The sequence below is a fragment of the Paralichthys olivaceus genome, chromosome 8, assembly GCF_024713975.1.
Source record: "Paralichthys olivaceus isolate ysfri-2021 chromosome 8, ASM2471397v2, whole genome shotgun sequence".
In the NCBI taxonomy this organism is placed as follows: domain Eukaryota; kingdom Metazoa; phylum Chordata; class Actinopteri; order Pleuronectiformes; family Paralichthyidae; genus Paralichthys; species Paralichthys olivaceus.
Window position 1 is genome coordinate 13297972 of NC_091100.1, and position 19296 is coordinate 13317267.

Consider the following 19296-nt stretch of genomic DNA (forward strand, 5'->3'; position numbering starts at 1 on the left):
GAGACTGAAGATGAGGCCTACTTTAGCCAGGCCTGCGCGGTGTGCACCCTGAGACTCCATGTAAACCAGGTACTGATTGAAGTCCCTGAACTCCTCCATGGTGGGCCTGAAGGTCATGATCTTGCAGGTGGGGTTTGCAGGGGTGAACACCTCTGCCCCCGCCATCCTGCCGCCTCACCAGATAGAACCTGCACAAATCAGTTCTTGATTAGTAGAAATGCAGTTTATTCTGAAAAGAATCCTTGATCTGCAACAAAAATAAATGGATTCTTTCCTGAACCACACAGCATCATGCACCAAGTTTTGTGGTAATCCATTCAGTGATCTGATAGATAAACAAATACAGACAAAACCATAACCTCCTCGGCAGAGGTAATAACCAGAGAATGGGCAAACAAGGGAATCCATTTATCTGCTTTAAAAGCAAAATATGATAATTTTATAAAGTGTTGAGAAGATATTTTCTGAGTCAGGCACAAAAAGAATTGTATCCAGTTGCTAAAAATGTATTTAATTTAGTTTATTAATAATTCTTCATTAAGAAATCTAGTTTGTTTATTGTTACATAATTATTATATTTCTTATATTATTCTCTACTTTTATTTTTGCTTTAATTGGGTTTTTGCTAAATAGAGTCACCTATTTGGTGGTTGCCAATTATTGCCGGTTAATTTCTACTGTTAAATGTATTCATGGCTTTCAGTTTTTCCAGTTTATTACATAACAAAACATGTAAATAATGTGAGATGAATCTTGCCATTACAATTTCGTACAAATGTTAATGTGACTTGTATTAGTTTATGTTCTCTCTCTCTAACACCTCAAACAGACTGACACTAACTCCTACAGAATCTGTGCCATCAAATGTAATTGAGAGGCGTGTTAATGGCAGCTGCCCTGTGTGTTGGTGGCAAGTTCACCATTAGATGGAGGCAGAGACTCGTGGATTTGATCCTTCGCTGATGCCTTCTCAGATTTGGGTCCCATCCCATCCCACTCCCAACTGTGCGCATCCAAACAAAGGATCACGTTGCCCGGAGTGAAGCTGATGTTGTGATTTTCAAACCCGTGTCTTTGACTTCATTGCAAACACCACCACAGTGACGTGCGACCCGATGATGTAACAGACACATCGCAGGCTCCAACAAGTTTTTACGAGAAAATAAATAACTAAAATCAGCCTCAGTGTTGAGACACAGTGTTTACAGTCTTTGTTAATGGCAGTGTGTATTAAAACACTCATTTCAACACGTGGATTTCCTTTAAGGGGCATATGTTGTATATTAAACAATAATAAAACACCTGCTACAGCTGTGGGATAATAGATCTCGGTGGTGCGATAGCTTCCCTTTAAATAGTTCATGAGTGTCTGTATCCTCGCTGAGCTTTGTTGTCTGCCAGCTAACTAGCCAACTAGCCTACGTTTTGTTATGATGCCAGGCAATGGCCGAACAGGTAGCTCGGCTGGCTAGCTAGCTCGTGTTTACATGATAACCACATTAACTCTCGGGTGTGATGCGTGAACACGGGACTGTGGTTCAACACCGCTTGGAGACAACAGAGGGGAATGGGGAAAGCGTGGCTAACTGTGAAGCTAACCTAGCTGCAGCATTAGCTAACTTCTTACTGAGCGAGTGAACGGGGTTTAAATGTCCCTCGCAAGGTGGCTGCAGACGGGCCCGTAGCTGTGTGGCTTTGCGTGGCCCAGATGATCCAGTCTGCTGTTTAAATAACACGCACATGTTGCTGGTTACAACATTTAGACAAAACGACAATAACTCAGTGGCAGATGCCCGCTGGTATTAGCGTGTGCCAACTTATCTATTGGTAACGCCGAGGGTTAGCTGCTGGTAGCTCGGCTAATATCTGCACAGGACTCGCGAAATAGTCACCGATTTCTGTTCGGCTGGGATCAAGCTACGCTGCAGAGCCGGACACAGTGTTCACCAGTGAATCGCGAGTTGTGCCCGTGAAGATAAACAGCATTTACCTTGATGTGAGAGACTGTGCTGCTGCTGTTGTTGTTGTTAATCACCGCGGTGAAGTTAGTTTGAGGTTGGATGGTCGACGGACATTCGCTGCACATCCACCTCCAGTCAGGGGCTTCTTCTTCTGTTTCTTATGGATTTGGCAGCGCAAACGGTTCAATGGCGTGCTGCCGCCCTCTACTGTTTGTTAGTGCTCTTTTTGATTATTATGCATATGTCTTTTTATCGTCCAATTCTGTGCAGACAGTCCTTTAAAACTGTTTCTGAATAGTTTTCTCCTTTGGGGTGAATATTTCTTGCTTTGGATGAGGATATGTTTCAATGTTTCTGAGTCTCCACACTCACATTCACTGCATACTGTGAACACTTGCACATTGTACTTACTCAGCCTTACTGCTCTCCTTATTTTTTTGCCTTTAAAACATACTGTGTATATATTTTTATATTTATTTTGTTAAATTTTAATACTGATTTTCTTATCTTCTTATATTTAGAAATGTCTGACATGCACCAACAACACCCAAACAAATTCCATGTATGTGTAAAAAACTTACTTGGCAATAAAGCTTTTCTGATTCTGATTCTGATTTGCCATCTGGGTGTTTTCCAATCAGAGCCAGCCCACTCCTCACCCCACTTACAGGGTACCAGTTAAATCCTGTAAGGCGAGTAAATGGTGGCTGTCGTGTGTTAGATTAATTTTTTATTTTTCTCTTTGTTTCCGTTGGGCTGAACTGAGAAGAACAAGAAGAAGACACAGTGGATGACAGTAATGCACCTTTATGTTGTTCGCCACCCACCAATAATCCAAACAGAGAAGAAGATCTCTTTCACCTAAAACACACTGGACCTTTAAGGGCCACATACGTGTACAATGGCATAGTGTTGGTATTACAATGCAAATATTAGATGTAAACATGGTACAGTCAAATGTAAGAACAAACAAGGCTCTGCATGTGTTGTTCTTGGTGGATTAGAAAAGTTAGTGATGTATTCACGAGTGTGTAATCACATCAATTGTCCAAATTGTTGGTTTCTTGCAATGTTTACATGAAACAACTTGAACACTGAATTTATTGACCTGCACATGGCAACATAACAAATATTACAAAATCCAAACTTGTCATATCTTTTGCTGTAAAAAGAATCCAGAAGAGGGTGATTGGACACTACATTTTTAGGATTTTTTTCACTTCCATATACAATGTTTCCTTCTGTTTCTTTTAGACCAAGCATATAATCGATTCATCAAGAAACTAATTTGCAGATCATCGATTATAAAAGTAAATGTTGCAACCATTTTGTTTGTTCAAATATTTTCTGTTTCAATGCTTTTATACTTTCTTACATTTTTTATTATATTGTGATTTACATAAAACAGTACAACAGTAACAATAGATGTATGCATAATAATAAATCATATGCATACAGTGCTTGTAACAATAATATGAATATGCAAATAGAAGAAGAATAGGACAGTAAAGTAGTAGAGTATTTTAGTGGTCATATTGTGCATTAGCATGTAGGGTTTGTACATTCGAACATGTATGATCAGGAACTGTAATACACAGTTTACATGTGTGATGTCAGATGAGCTGCTTCTGTGTCATGATGTGTGGATGATGAAACTGAGGAGTGGCCCAGCTGAGTGCAGTTACACTCACTGAACTGCGGGGGCCGCTGACGGCTTTCTGCAAACATGGCTGCCCAGGATGAGCTCAGTAAGTTTCTCTCTGCGTTATTGGCGAACAATGTCCTTTTTAAAATCGCGTTAGTGGCTGTTAAAGATACTCAGAAGGGAGAGGCTGCTTTATTCCGACGTGTAGGATGTTTTTTGAATTCAAGATAAAAATTGGCTCAGTTAAAAACAGGGGAAGCAACGGAGGCTAGCTTCTCAGCTATGCTGCTAGCTAGTAGGCTAACGCCAGGAGGCCGTTTGCCCAGTCATGGTCAAAATGAAACTATCACGCAGGCTGTTTGTATTTCCTCATTGAAGGGACTCTCAATGTGTCGATACACGTGTTTTAATGGTGAGGCTGTTGAGGAGTAGTTGTGCAGGATGTCATTGTTAGTGACGAGCCGGGTGTGTGGTAAAGAAACGATGATATGGGTGGGTAGTCTGTCAGGAGATGGAAGCTAGCTGGGTGTAGAGCCATGCCAAGAGAAGGAGGGCAGGGCTGGGTGATGGTTCCCCTCACACAGCAGCTGACAGGATGAGATCAGTCAAACTGCAGCAACACGCATCAGCTACTGTCTGTTTATAGTTCACTGTTCTCAGATCACTTTCCTCTGCATGAAGCTGAAGGTCGTACAAACTGGTTTTGCATGTGGTCTCTCACACACACACACACACACACACGCAGAGTGGCTCATTCTGTTACATTTGAATGGAGAGCTAATGTCAAATGACCTATGCCAGATTTATTCTTTCAAACTGATGCCATGTGCCGTGTATTTCTGATTCAGACTGAAGCTCCTCAGAAAATTAAACATGTGAGTTCATCGAAATTTAAAAATGTGTTTTCTCACAGATCAACTGGAACGCGTGTTCCTTCGCCTGGGCCATGCAGAAACAGACGAGCAGTTACAAGACATTATCTCCAAGTTCCTACCCCCTGTGCTCCTCAAGCTCTCCAGCGTTCAGGAGGGCGTGCGAAAGAAAGTAAGAAGGGTGTTACCTCTCTCACTGCCTTAAAGAGAGCACAGTGACTCTGGAGTCTGTGCTCAGGAGCTAAAGCTCATAGAGACGTGAATAAATCCAGCTGTTTGCCATCAGACCCTTCACCTCAAACACAAGTCTCTCTGACACAACTGCTTTCCACTGAATGGTTATTAAACTGATATTTTAGTAGTGTGGTCAGGTTGCATGCATGTTTGCTTCTCATCATAAATCCCATTCATATCAAAGTGTGTATCTGTATTCACAGCCATCTCCATTTGATATGTGGATTGTGATTACTTGACTTTTACCCACAAACCTTTATCAATGAACACACATCACTTACTCCCTGATCCTTAAATCTTTCTCTCTTGTCAGTGAGTCTTTATTTGTTTCATGTAGCTTAACCACTAAATGGCTTGATTTACCTTGTCCCCTAGGTTATGGAGTTGTTGGTTCACCTGAACAAGAGGATAAAAAGCAGACCTAAAATTCAGCTGCCAGTAGAAACTCTGCTGGTACAGTATCAAGACCCTGCAGCCGCCTCCTTTGTTACGGTACGAGTCTTGTCTTACAGTGAAGGTCTCGAGGAGGTTGTGTAACCATTGATACTGAAGTCAACTCTTTCCTATGATAACATCATTTTATTGAAATGTGACATGCCTGTGGAGAGTATTGTGCAGAATTCAATTTTCCTGCACATTTCAAGATTCATTATAACACAAGTTAAAAAATAAGATAACTGCTGAGCTGCGTATCTGTCTTGGTCTCTTAAAATTTAACATAATCAGTGATTCTAGATTGTTTTGACTCTTTATTTAACTTCAGTGGTGATTGTTTGATTATTGGGTTTTGTAGAATTTCACCATCATATACATCAAAATGGGCTACCCACGCCTGGAGGTCGGAAAACAGTGCGAGCTGGCCCCCACCCTCCTCACTGCTATGGAAGGCAAGCCACAGCCACAACAGGACAGGTGAGGGGAGACACACTTACATGTCCATACTTAGGATGCACAAGGAAGTGGGTTTCCCAGATACCCTTGAGTTTTTGTTTGATTGATGCATGACTAAAGTTATTCACAGATTCTTCCTCAGTCACTCATTTAAACCTATTGTATTGTTTATTTCATGTATTTATGCTCTTTCATGCTCTCTCTCTTAGCCTGATGCACCTGCTGATCCCCACTCTTTACCACATGAAGTATCCTGCAGACACCTCCAAGATTGCAGCTCCATTTAACTTATCTGAGCGGCCAAAGACAATGCAGCTGCTGCTGGAGTTTATGTTGGATGTTCTACTGATGCCTTATGGGTGAGTTCCTGTATGTGTATGTGTGTGGGGATTCGGTCATGTTTGAGCAAGAGACTCCGAATGGAGTTTCAATGGTTTGAAACAATGGTTGAATGGTTTCAATTCCAGTGAAAGTGTAAAGATGTTTCCTTTGATGCATTGTGGTTATTTGTTCTCTCTAGGTTTGTGCTGAATGAATCCCCAACTCGCCCAGCACCCTCCGCCTCGCAGGGAGGTTCTGCAGATGGGACAGTGGCTGTGGGTGGCCAGGGTCTCCCCCAACCTCCCCCAGGGATGAGTGTCTATGCTGCCAAGAGGGTGATTGGGGAGGCCCAGTGGACTGCTGAGCAACTAGAGCAGGTACAATAACAAGCTGGGGGATAAGTGGTGACAGTCTTGTTTTACGTTTCTGCCCGTTTTAAGGGGTTTATATTTGTGTTTGATTGCTGGATGAACCTTGACTCAGAGCTTTATGTCCGAGCCCCTTTATTTGAATGGCTACATGGCGATTTGAGTTTGTATGTTGAGGGTGATGCACAGTGTGTTGTGTACTTTCTTTCTTGTCAGCTACTGACTGCTTCAATGTGCATTTGTTTCAACAGTGTAAGCTGGGGATAGTGAAATTTATAGAAGCGAGGCAAGTCCCTGAGGTGGAGACAGTGGTTCACCTGGTGGTGGCTTCCAGTGACACACGACACAGTGTTGCCACTGCAGCTGATCTGGAGTTGAAGAGCAAACAGAGGTAGATAAAGAAATTCCATAATAAAATTATTTATATCTAGATATTTTATATATTGTATATGTATATGGCAGCCATCTTATGCACTTCTTTTGTTATTTTCCAGCATCATCGATTGGAACAATCCTCTAATTATCAACAAGATGTACAAGGTGTATCTAGGGGATGTCCCTCTTAAAACAAAGGTTTGTAAATTCAGTTATGTTTAATTTTCAAACTTAACCTTCAAAAAAACATTATATATAACACTGTAGTGTGTCCTGAACCCTATGTGCAATAGGGTGGCAATCTTAAGCAGGAGCTGAAGCACGAGCCAGTGAGCACAAGAGTCAAATTGAAGATCCTGCCACATCTTCTGCGGTCACGCTTAGCCGCAGAATGCTTTCCAGCTAATATCCAGGTACGATGTTTGTCCGTGGTTGTGACTATGTGTGTGTTTTCTGAATTTTCAGATGTGTCACATTAAGTCTGACTAAATTTGTTTTAAGGACATGTCTCTGTATGGTAGAATCATTCTCATTGGTTCCCTCTCCTCCATAGGTTGTGTATGACGGTCTGTTTGGAGCTAACACCAACAACAAACTGCTGTCTCTCACCCTGCAGTTTGTCCATCACATTTGCATGGTGTAAGAAAAGTTAACTTTTTCCTTTGTCTAGATATATTTAAGATACATTTAGTTCAATGACAAAGTAAATGTGTTTTTACATCTTGAAAAAGTTTTCCTTCAATTTTCCAGGTGCCCTGATACTAATAAACCTTTGGGGCTAATGCTGCTCAATGGTCTTACTAAGCTCATCAACGAATATAAGGAGGTAAGAAAACAAATAACAACTTGCATTTAATCTGCATGGTTGTACAATTTCGTTTTTCCCACTGAACATCATTGTTCCTTGCAGGATCCTAAACTACTATGTGTTGCCTACTCTGCTGTTGGAAAGCTGGCAAGGTATAATTTATTAATTATTTGCTTTTTCCATGATCCGTTTTGTGTGGGATTAAAGGAATAAAAAATATTGTACTTTTTATCTCTCCTCTTCTAGCCGCATGCCACAGCTGTTCACAAAGGATATTGCACTTGTACAGCAGTTTTTTGAGTCCATGTGCAAGGTAAGTGAACTATCTGTGAAGAATCTGACACGAGATGCATTGAAAACTCCATGCAGCAAATACATCATAGGAAGATCAGCACTCAAAGATAATTATATAATCTTTTCCTCAACTGTGTTGTCTACTGCAGGAGGAGCCTGATGTTCGTCTTGCCATTCAGGAAGCTTTGTCCATGATGGTTGGAGCTTATGCCAACCTACAGGGGGCACTGCTGAATCTGATGGAGGCCCTGGTTGCTGCATACATCAACAAGGTGGGTGAAGAAAAAGAAAACTCCCAAACATCAATGTTAAAATGAATGTCAAACCTTGATAATTGATTGTTCTGTCTTTGCAGCCGGAGGTGCAAGTTCGCCAAGTGGCTATGAAGTTTGCGAGCACAGTGTTTGCTCCTGATCATGTGCCATCGAGATATCTGCTGCTGCTGGCTGCTGGAGACCTGTAAGTTTTAAAAATCAGAAGTCTTGTTGGGCTGTTTACTGATGTTATATTTTTATTGCCGCGCCGTCTGTTCACAGCTTCGTTTTGTCCCTATGTTGGCTCAGCATCGCTCAGCTCAGTACTCGATAAGTAAACAAATGGATAGCTGCAGCCCTAGTGGGTGTCAATGGTTTACTTCCCAGTTTGATTCGGGAGATAAAATGAGCTGTTTTTCTGTGTTTAGGAGGGAGGAGGTGGCTGGGGAGGCCCAGAGGGTGCTGAGGGCTTTTCCTACCAAGGGCTCGGAGAAGGAGGGACATAAGCCCATGCCCTCCTTTCCTGACATGGTGGCCCACGTCCAGGAGAAGGTAGGAATTTAGCTATATTTTTCTTTACCTTTTAGATTAAAAGTGGCCAATTTTTCTAAAAGTAAATAATCTGTCCTCTATCTTTTTGAATATGTCACTTTCAGGCAGCTCAGAGGATCAAGACCCCAGCTAAATACATTGTTGGAACCTCCACAATTCCTTTCAACCCCTCTGCGTTTGGGGAGGTAAATATGATGTGACATTCATAACTTTGCAGATTCAGGGTGTATCGGTAAAGAAGTCGAATTTTCTGCAGCAGACACCTGATGTTTTTTCTCTTCAGATCGTGCTCTACCTGAGGATGTGTTTAGCCCGAAGTGCCGGGGCCACGCCCATGTCCACACGTTTGGCAGACATGCAGGATGATGCCCCGGCCATCGGCCGCTACGTCCACTCACTGCTGTCCTCTGAGTCTCAGCCGTCAGTGTCAAAGGGGTCTGAGGCAAATCCCGTCCACGTCTACATTGATCTGCTGCAGCAGCTACTTTCTGCTGTAGGAGGTGAGAGAAATGAGCCGGCACAACACAACAAAATGTCCCTATTAGGCTAATGTTCATTAGTTTACCAGGTCACACCCGTAAAGTGAAGTCTTCAACATAGTGACTTTTATATATAACATGTTTTTTCCACTGAGACTGTCACTACAATGTATACATGATGACACTTGGCTGTGTTACAAGTGTTGTTAATTTATTAGTGGGTCCATGTTTAGGTGTTTATAAAGGGATTATTAATGATTCAATTAATCTCTCAACAGGAATCCCAGTTATGTACTGTCTACTGGAGGTGGTGTCAGTCTGCCCAGAGAAACTGGCTCCCAGATTTGTTGATAAAATTGACTGGATTAAAGTGAGTATGTTGTTTATTTAGATGTGGAATGTATTTATTGAGACAGACATCACCACTGTATTAAAGTTAGTCCAATCCCTCAGCTATATTGTAAAACCATGAATCACGTGTTCACATATGTTTTCTTCTCCAGAGTATGATGAACACAAATAAGGAGGACATGAGGGAGCTTGCAGCTCAGCTGTATGCTGTTGTGGTTTCCACCATGACTGGCAATGAGCTGCAGACAGCCGTGCAGAACCTGCTCAAAATCACCAAAGACAACCACGTATGTGACATTGTCTTCTTGAAACACCAGATGGTTTGTATGTTATAAATCATTTTATTGCATCACGTATCAATGTTTATTCATTTGAATGAACAACAGAGTCCTGAGACTCAGCATGGTGCCATCTTGGCTCTCGGCTACATGGTTGGAAGGTACATGAGCAAGAAGAAAGCTTCCTCCTCTGGTGACTCTACAGACAACATGGAGCTGAAAATGAACTTCTCCTCCGAAGAAGACGATGCGCTTGTGTCCATGGCTACTAAGACAGTTGGTGTGTAATCATTGTGCAACCGTTTCCTGCAATTTAGGGTTTATTTATTGACTGTTGTAGCTGTTGGAGTAAAGTGAAATGCTGTTAAATTAGCCCATATTGTGGTGCAATGTAAATAAAACACATGTATTTCTTAATATCTCCATCCTTTAACAAACAAAAAATACTTTTTACTCAAATTAAAGTAAGATAGAGTATTTCTGTCTGTGAGTTCATGTACTCAATTGATTGTGTGTGTCCCTTCAGGTTCCTACCTGGACAGCAGTAGTGCATTACTGACAGTCGCAGCCTGTACAGCCATTGGAGAAATTGGCCGGAATGGCTCCCTGCTGATCCCTGCAGAGGGTGAGGGCTTCACCAAGCTCTCCATTGTGGAAAACCTGCTGGCTCGTATCCCCTCCGGCAAGGAGAGCACAAAGGTAACGACACCACTGAAGGAGGTGGCTCTTGTGATATCTTGTTTTACTGATCTTTTCCTAATTATTTGGTATCTCACATCATGTTCGTCATCTTGTTTGTCTGTCTTGTTCACATATGCGACCCAGATGAAGGAGCGATCAATCCAGACCTTAGGTCACCTACCAGTGGGAGATGGAGACTTCCCTCATCAGAAGAAGCTGCTGCAAGGACTCATGGACTCTGTGGAGGTGAAGAAACCGTACTGACAGACATTAGCATACACATTTGCTGTACAGGGCTTTTAAAACACAATGTAAAAACTAAACATTTATTCAAAAGCATATCAAATGAAATTAGAATTGATTGCTGAAGACAATCTTTGTCTTTGAGTTGACATTTTCCAGCAGCTATGAAACCGTTAATAATAAGCCACTTTTTTCATTTTAGGCCAAACAGGTGGAGCTTCAGTTCACGGTTGGAGAGGCCATTACCAGTGCTGCAATTGGCACCAGCTCAGGAGCTGCCAGAGACCAGTGGACCTGCACTGATGACCAGTACAACCCACCACACAGTCAGTACATTTAGTTGTGGCCACCCTCACTTTGTCACTTTGTTTAAAGTGTAAAATTGGAAAGAAAATTGTACATAAGTATTTGAGATGTTGGGAATTTCTGACAGTGACATGTTAACAAACAAATATTCAGAAGTAGATTTACACTGCTTGTTGGTATTTGGTTTCACTTGCTGAAAATCTTCAGCAAATGTGAAACACAACAAATTAATGAAGGCTGTGCTGGTGTGACAACAAGTTGGACTCCCGAGTTGACATAATGTGTGTATAACAATCAGATATTGGATATGTAAGACATTTTTTTTATTTCTGACTTTTGTTTGGATCTGATAACATCTAACTTAAGTCAACATTATTTTCATTTTTCTCTTTCCCCTCATAGACATTAAAAACAATGATATGGTTCCTTGGGTCCTCAACTCTATCCTGTCCAAGTACATCCCCAGCCAGAACCCCCATGTCCGGCAGGCAGCCTGCATCTGGCTGCTCTCTCTGGTCAAGAAACTCAGCCAACACAAGGAAATCACTGTGGGTCAATCTTCAACTCTTTAAAAACCTTCAAAACCAAACAGTATCTGTTTCTGTGAGCAGTTTTAAACTTGGTTCAGGTGCAGGCCCCGCTCTGTACGACGTAGTATAAACAGTTATTTTTCTAAGCCTAGCATTAAACATGTTACATTTTAGGTGGCTTAATGTAGGCTTATTATTTCTCTTTCTCTTTGGGAGTTTGTTGCTGCTTCAACATTTTGTTTTATACTATAATATTTTGCTATTATGATTTGACTACATTTGGGTGTTTAAATAACATGCTTGTTGAGATAAGGGATTTGAAAATGATCCATACACGACCTGACTGCCAGATCTAACAGTAAATATGTCAAATAATTTATGTTCTCATTAAAAAAACTCCTCCTTTACTTCCACAGTCTCATTTGAAGGAGATTCAGGTGGCATTCATCTCTGTTCTCTCAGATCCCGATGGTAAGACAACAGCACTGTCTGATCTGCAGCCCAACTTACACCAGCCACTGCTTTTCAAGCATCGCCCCTTGCTGTCTGTCCCTATAAATTCTTCATCCATCCAACCATCCATCTCTCTTTTTCTTCTTTTCTCTAGAGCTGAGCCAGGATGTAGCCTCTAAAGGACTTGGGTTGGTCTATGAGATGGGAGGAGAGGACGACCAGCATGAACTGGTATCCACGCTGGTGGAAACGCTCATGACTGGTAAAAGGTGAGTGGTTAGCTGAGCAGAGATGGAAGTAATGTAACGAGAGAGACAGTCACAACATTTCTGTGTGTAAGAAGTGCGAAGTGTAGATCATTTGTGTGAAGATGATCTAAAATGCTTGTTTATGTTTGCAAACAGAGTGAAGCATGTTGTTGCGGAAGATACAGAGGTTTTCCAAGGGGAAGGTTTGGGGAAAACACCTGATGGGTATGTCATCTATCACCTCAACTTTTGCTTTTGAAATTTTTTATGTATTTCTTTGGTTCACAGCCTTTGTGCAGAAATGAACCTTTTTCTCCTGCTTTGATTGTTCCTCTCAGCCACAACCTGACCACATACAAGGAGCTCTGCTCATTGGCTAGTGACCTGAACCAACCAGATCTCGTTTACAAGTTCATGAACTTGGCCAATCACCACGCCATGTGGAACTCCCGCAAGGTATCATGTTCATCCTGTTTCTCATCATAGTACACGTGTGTTCTGTACTCCTTCCTCCCACCTGACTTCTTCTCTCCTCTCTCCCTTTTCAGGGAGCAGCTTTTGGTTTTCACATGATTGCTGCCAAGGCCGGGGAGCAGCTGGCTCCATTCCTGCCCCAGCTTGTGCCTCGTCTGTACCGCTACCAGTTCGACCCCAACCTGAGCATTCGTCAGGCCATGACCAGTATCTGGGATGCCTTGGTCACTGATAAGACCCTGGTGAGAGTTGATAACTGTACAGATCTAGATCTTAGTAGAGCTTGTACCTCAGCAATCAAATCAAATTGCACACAGTAATAGATATCAATCCCTTAAGTGCATCCATTTGTGTAATCTTACTAACACACAAAGGGACATGAGTGAAAACATAACCTGCTTGGCAGTTAATAGGAACATACACACTCATACACATGTAAGTGTATTAAACTTGCATTTGAATGTGTGACATCTTCAGAAGTGATCATACTGAATGAATGAATGTGCATATACTGTATGTTTGGATGTGTCTTAGGTGGATAAGTATCTTAAGGAGATCCTGCAGGATGTCATTACCAACTTGACCAGTAACACCTGGAGAATACGTGAATCCAGGTACAGCTCACACTCAATGCTTTTGTTGACACTTTTAAAACCATTAAAGGAATACTTGACTGGTCCTGACCGTTGTAATTATCGTGTTGTATTATTGCAGTTATTGCAGCCGTTTAGCATTTTGACCATTATAATCATGTAATATAGTCATTGAGCTTGTAATGTTGCACCTTGTAATATATAAATATATATATATATTCTGATGAGTTTATTTTTTTCCACCAGCTGCCTGGCCCTGAATGACCTGGTTCGTGGGCGCCAAGCTGATGACCTCATCGATCATCTTGCAGAAATGTGGGAGGTGCTGTTCAGAGTCCTCGATGACATTAAGGTTAGTAGAAAATAATCAGAATTGATGTTGCTTTAATGTGCCGAGCACCAGTGATCACTGGTTCCAGGATTGAAACATGGGATGATGAAAGATTTGAGGATGTCATTACACATGAGTTCTTGAACAGGTCCACTTACTGTGTCATGTTTACATTTCAGGAATCTGTGAGGAAGGCTGCAGACCTGACACTGAAAACACTCAGTAAGGTCAGTATGTTTGCAGTCTGCCCTGTGTGTTTATGTTTCTATTTGTTTTTGTGGATATCCAAGTACCTGTCCCTTGAACACTCTCTCTCTGTTTTGTCCAGGTGTGTACTCGCATGTGTGAGTCTACAGGCGCTGCAGCCCAGAGAACTGTGGCAGTGCTGTTACCTACTCTGCTGGAAAAAGGCATCGTTAGCAATGTGTCAGAGGTCCGCTCGCTCAGGTAATGACTCCTTCCCCCGATGTCCTCCCCCTTTTTACCATGTGACTTTAAAATTGATTATGTCAAAGCAACAAATGATTTAGTTCAGGGGAATACAAAATGGTTTAGTTTAATAAGGTGGGTGGCAAACTTGTTTTTTGGACCATTACAGTTTAAAACTCTCCCAGTCTGTTTGTCCACCCCAGCAAAATGAAACCTGATACTTTGTAATTTACAGGATACTTACATATGATCCTTAAAGCAGAATTTTTTTGCTGATCAAGATGAGTTGCTAATTTATTTGGTTTTGAGTAACTAATCAAAATCACCAGAATCGCGTCTGAATGTCAGGTTGCGATTTTGTGCCACATTGTTCACTGTCTACTCTTCTCTTAACCTCTCAGTATCCAGACCCTGGTGAAGATCAGTAAGACGGCCGGTGCCAGACTAAAGCCTCACGCTTCCCGACTCATCCCAGCCCTACTGGAGGCCCTCAGCACCCTGGAGCCTCAGGTCCTCAACTACCTCAGCCTCCGAGCCACGGAGCAGGAGAAGGTAACCTCAGACATGCACTGCATCCTCATCCAAAGACTCTATCACAGATTAGATTGCACATCGTCATGAATTATTTATTTATTTTGTCATTCCAGAGCGCCATGGATGCTGCCAGACTAAGTGCTGCCAAGTCCTCCCCAATGATGGAGACCATTAACATGGTAAAAAGAAAAAGTCATGATCCTTTTGGTCTCTCAATTGATACATGTCTTGACTTTTGGGTTCCTAAACACAATAGAAATTGTCTTAGATTGTGGATGTTTCTGCTTTAAAGCCTGACAATTCTGTACCTGTGTGTCTTTGTGCACAGTGTCTGCAGCACCTTGATGTTTCTGTGCTGGGGGAGCTGGTTCCGAGGCTCTGTGAGCTGCTGAAGAGTGGAGTAGGCTTAGGCACCAAGGTAAGACACGCCTGTATCATTCATTCATTTGTTGATGCTTTAAAGGAATTCTTTACATCTTCCTGTCAATATCTTGTACATCCATCCATGTTTTTCCTTCGTAAAGCTTTTTGGCTCAACTCCTGTTGTTCTTAACTGTAGCTGTATGAATACATCTGACTTGACTTTCCTCTCTAATATTAGTAAAGGTATAGTTTTCCCAGTTGACCTGCTAATGTTTGCCTGCTCTTTGTAGGGTGGCTGTGCGAGTGTAATTGTTTCACTGACGGTGCAGTGTCCTCAGGACCTCACCCCTTATTCAGGTACATCTCAAGTTTTCATCTGTTCCTGTCATGTATTTACTTTTGGTGCAAATCAGCTAATAACAGGCAAATCTTTGGTGCTTCCAGGTAAACTGATGAGCGCCCTGCTGAACAGTGTCCATGACAGAAGCACTGTAGTGCAGAAAGCATTTGCATTTGCTTTGGGACACTTAGTCAGGGTAAGTTGGATAAGTAAATTTATAAATATATAATATAATATATATCTTAATATATATACATATGTTGTTCTCAGAGTAACTCACAAAGCATTGTTTTTATACCTGTTTGCCCCATCAGACAGCAAAAGACAGCAGTGTGGAGAAACTACTACTGAAACTCAACACCTGGTACTTGGAGAAAGAAGGTGAGACAAAAGAAAATGTAAAATGACAACGAGTTTCTGCATGGAACCAAACAACTTTGCTCTCCTGTTTTCTTTCTGGTTCATCATTCCCTCTTTTACCCACAGAGCCAGTGTATAAGTCATCGTGTGTGTTGATCGTGCATGCCATCAGCCACTACAGTCCGGATGTGCTAAAGGGACATGCAGGAGTGGCCCTGCCGTTAGCTTTCTTGGGGATGCATCAGGCTCCAGGTCCTGATGAGGAGAAAGGAGAGAGCCATGACGCCACACTGTGGGCCGAGGTGTGGCAGGAGAATGTCCCAGGTGAGAAATATACAGTATAATACACGCGATTTAAAATAAACATTTTTGGTCATTATTAAAGAGCACCGTGCTTATTCAATGCCTTCATCAACAAATCAAAAGTTAGTTTTATTTCCAAGCAATGAAGGACAAAATACTATGGCAAACTAATATGGCACGAGTCACATACAATCAAAATAGATGAGAATGTGTAATGAAAGTTTAAAAAAAACATTTAACAGGATAACAGAATTGTAATTATGATAACTTGACGTTTTATACTCTGAATCCAGGAAGCTTCGGAGGCATCAGACTCTACATGACGGAGCTGATCACTATCACGCAGAAAGCTCTGCAGTCCCAGTCCTGGAAGATGAAGGCTCAGGGTGCTGCTGCCATGGCAACCGTCGCCAAGGAGCAGATGGGCTCATTGGTGGCACCACACCTTGGCTTGGTGCTCACAGCTTTAATGCAGGGACTGACCGGTCGCACCTGGGCGGGCAAGGTAATGACTGTTCATTCAAGATTTAACCTTAAAAATAAACTGATATTTGTGATTAATGCAAAACTTTTTTCTTTTTTCTTGCAGGAGGAGCTGTTGAAAGCCATTGGATCAGTGGTGAGCAAATGCAGGTGAGATTCATTCTCCCACTTATTGTCAGAATTATGTGGAAGGCAACATTCACTTTCTGTCTTTCTTACTGTTTTTATTCTTACTGTTGCTTTTAGTGCCGAGCTGCAGAAGCCTTGGCCAGGTCAACCCACTGTCCCTGAGGTTCTGGAGGTTGTGTTGAAGGAATGCCGCAAAGAGAGTCTGGTGTACAAAATGGCCGCTTTGCGTTGTGCGGGAGATGTGCTCCACAGCAGCCAGGAGGACCGCTTTAGTGACATGGCAGAGATCCTTCTCCCTCTTATCAAGAAGGTTCGTTATCACAGCTTCTCATTTAGTATTGCCTGGTTTTTGTAATGGTGCCATATTTAAAAACATTTCTGGGTTTTAAGACTGTGCTCAGTCTGTCTTCTTCAAACCCAACAGAGCTGCCCAGAGAGCGGTGCAGCGTCCCCGAGGTCAATGGAGGACGATGATGACAGAGATGTGAAGGAGAAAGAGCTGCAGACTGAAGCTTTGCTTTGTGCTTTCGAGACTCTGGGAAAGACGTGGCCCAAGAACCCACAGACTCAGGGTAAAGTTTAGTCAAATAATAAACATTGTTTTCACAAAATACGTTTAATAAATGCACATCTTGAGATGTGACTCACAAACTAATGTGAAGTGTGTGTGTGTGTGTGTAGCTCGTTTCCAGGTGGATGTTTGCACTCTAATGTGTGAAAAGCTCAAGCGAAGCACTTGGAAAGTGCAGCTGGCTGTTCTACAGTCCATGAAGTTGTTCTTCCAGGGGTAAGAACCAACAAACAATTCCTTATCAACCATTCTCTTATATTTTCTTTTCTTAAATTAATCATGAGGGTTCCAAGTTGATAGATTTCTGCTCACATTTTTAAATTGAAGATTATTTGAAGACATTAGCTGTTAATCTTTTTGTTCTGTAGGTTACTGCTGCTGGAGAAAGGCAGTGAAGACTTTAACACACTGTCCCAGATCCTCACAGAGACGAGTGCTGGTCTCACATACCCGTTAGGTACTGGCCCCACAATCTCAAAGCATTTTGCATTAGACTCTTTATATTTGTGTTTCATCACCATATTTTTTTTCCTTTCCAGAAAACAAAAGTTACTCGTCTGTGAGGACAGAGGCTTTGTCAGTTGTGGATTTGATCGTAAAGAGAACTGGAGGTACATTTTTTTGTCATGACTCTCTAATGGTGAACTGTTCTAAATTGTGAGTGTGCATCAAAAAGAGTGGAGCTTATTATGTTTATACAGTTTCAGGTAACATATTCTCTGCCTGGAACAGAGTTGAACAGTTCAAATTGATTCCTGTTGCCAGTCTTTCCAGTCTTGGTCTTAGCTGTGTGGCTTGAGGTTGCAACACGATCAGTGTTTCCAAACATATCTGTTTAGACGCTTGAAATCTCAGGAGTAGTTTGGAGGGCGGTCATGCCCATAGCAACACTTGTGTGTTTTAAAACTAGAACTCAGAAGAGGGGATGTAGCTTAAGATGGAGGACCATTGTGATTTCTAATACTAAGATTTTATATTTTAATTCATGTTCAATATCAGTATGAATGTTTTTGGTTTACTCTCTTGTAATATACAAACACGTAATGTTTACATTTGGACTGTTCTATATATATATCAGAGATTATTGATGTGTCACTGATGAAATATTCTTGTGAACAGAGAGTGAGCAGTGGGACTGTGTGTCTGTGAAGAGCCGGGAGCAGCTGCAGCGCTCCCTCTCCACGCTGCAGTCCGACAGCAGACCCGACCTGAGGGATAAGGCTCAGGAGCTGCGTCGACACATCCAGAGTCAACCCTGAACAGACACGCACATAAAGAGAGAGCTCATAGAGTCCGCCAAATACATACAGATACACACAGAGTACAAAGCAAGAAAACAGCATCAATGTCTTTTAACATAGTAATGAGTAACACAAATCATTCACTACTTCTCTGTCTGACCTCTTTGCCAAAACAGTTGTCTCTTTACGCAGATATTTCCAAACTCCTCAATCATGCATCCATATTCATTTAACCTGTGGGCTTTGAAACTGACCTGTGCAACAGAGCACTCCAATCAAGCTGAATGACTGAAGCTTGAAGAGACCACATTAACGCAACTTGCCCTGAGTCTGGACTCTCAGCGACACCGGTGGAGGGCGAGGCTAATTTTTGTAACGTGTCAAGCTTAACTTGGTTCATTTAAATGGACAGCAAGATGATAATAAATGCTATATAAACCAATCTGTTAGGTTTGTGGACACTGTATACCTGTAGCCCCAAAGTGTGGACTTTTACTACTGTTGTGAGTTTGCCTACTCATTAATTATCTGAACATCAGCGGGTCGTACACGCAGGAAGACAGACTTTACGCTCTGGTTCACAGTTTGTGTACTTTGAGCTCAAAGTCCTGACGCCTGTGTTTGTTCCTGCTGGTGAAGGTGGAGGAGCTGGTAGAAAGCCTATTTTGTGAAATGTTGAGAATGAGAAAAAAAACCCTGCTGTTAAATTCGAAGTGATGCTATAGCTGTTTGAAATTGTCCCTGATGAAATAAAACTACCTTGGTAATTTGATGACTTTATAGTGTCTTAGCACAGCGTGGTTGTAGATCGGTGGCAGACTTGTCAGGTGCTGAGGAGAGGTATGAAACCACATGTACTGATCGAGTATAAATAATGTGAAAATCTCAAGCTCAGAAGCTTTGCTGCTTAATGCAACACCTGATAGTGTTCCTTTAGATTTTGTGTTAACGTTAGAACCTAGAACCAGATGCATTACCTTATAATAATAATTTCATTTATA

The 19296-nt window shown here is 41.9% G+C and overlaps 2 protein-coding genes across 4 annotated transcripts in view; one reads left to right on the forward strand and one right to left on the reverse strand.

Annotated features, from left to right (window-relative positions):
• kdm4c (lysine (K)-specific demethylase 4C) overlaps nucleotides 1–2130 on the reverse strand; it is a 30021-nt gene extending 27891 nt beyond the window's left edge. For all 3 annotated transcript variants that reach the window (XM_020100423.2, XM_020100424.2, XM_020100422.2), the window contains exons 1-2: nucleotides 1991–2130; nucleotides 22–188 (exon numbers count right to left, since the gene is read on the reverse strand). In XM_020100423.2, coding sequence (XP_019955982.1) covers nucleotides 22–165 — 144 coding nt within the window. In that variant the 5' untranslated portion in view covers nucleotides 166–188; nucleotides 1991–2130. The remainder of the gene's footprint in view (nucleotides 1–21; nucleotides 189–1990) is intronic.
• Nucleotides 2131–3600: 1470 nt separating this feature from the next.
• Nucleotides 3601–19067, forward strand: ecpas (Ecm29 proteasome adaptor and scaffold). The gene is made up of 49 exons (XM_020100394.2): nucleotides 3601–3709; nucleotides 4520–4650; nucleotides 5088–5204; nucleotides 5506–5624; nucleotides 5813–5962; nucleotides 6124–6301; nucleotides 6544–6683; nucleotides 6787–6865; nucleotides 6961–7080; nucleotides 7221–7306; nucleotides 7418–7493; nucleotides 7578–7627; nucleotides 7722–7788; nucleotides 7919–8041; nucleotides 8125–8228; nucleotides 8452–8575; nucleotides 8680–8760; nucleotides 8859–9075; nucleotides 9333–9424; nucleotides 9558–9692; nucleotides 9792–9963; nucleotides 10210–10382; nucleotides 10509–10610; nucleotides 10810–10933; nucleotides 11316–11461; nucleotides 11860–11914; nucleotides 12051–12165; nucleotides 12301–12369; nucleotides 12483–12600; nucleotides 12693–12860; nucleotides 13153–13232; nucleotides 13458–13563; nucleotides 13722–13769; nucleotides 13871–13989; nucleotides 14373–14523; nucleotides 14619–14684; nucleotides 14834–14923; nucleotides 15159–15225; nucleotides 15313–15404; nucleotides 15523–15589; nucleotides 15695–15892; nucleotides 16165–16376; nucleotides 16461–16504; nucleotides 16601–16793; nucleotides 16908–17055; nucleotides 17165–17270; nucleotides 17423–17511; nucleotides 17594–17665; nucleotides 18174–19067. The coding sequence occupies exons 1-49, from the start codon at nucleotides 3688–3690 to the stop codon at nucleotides 18311–18313; spliced, it is 5541 nt and encodes a 1846-aa protein (XP_019955953.2). The 5' UTR covers nucleotides 3601–3687; the 3' UTR covers nucleotides 18314–19067.
• The last annotated feature ends 229 nt before the right edge of the window (nucleotides 19068–19296 follow it).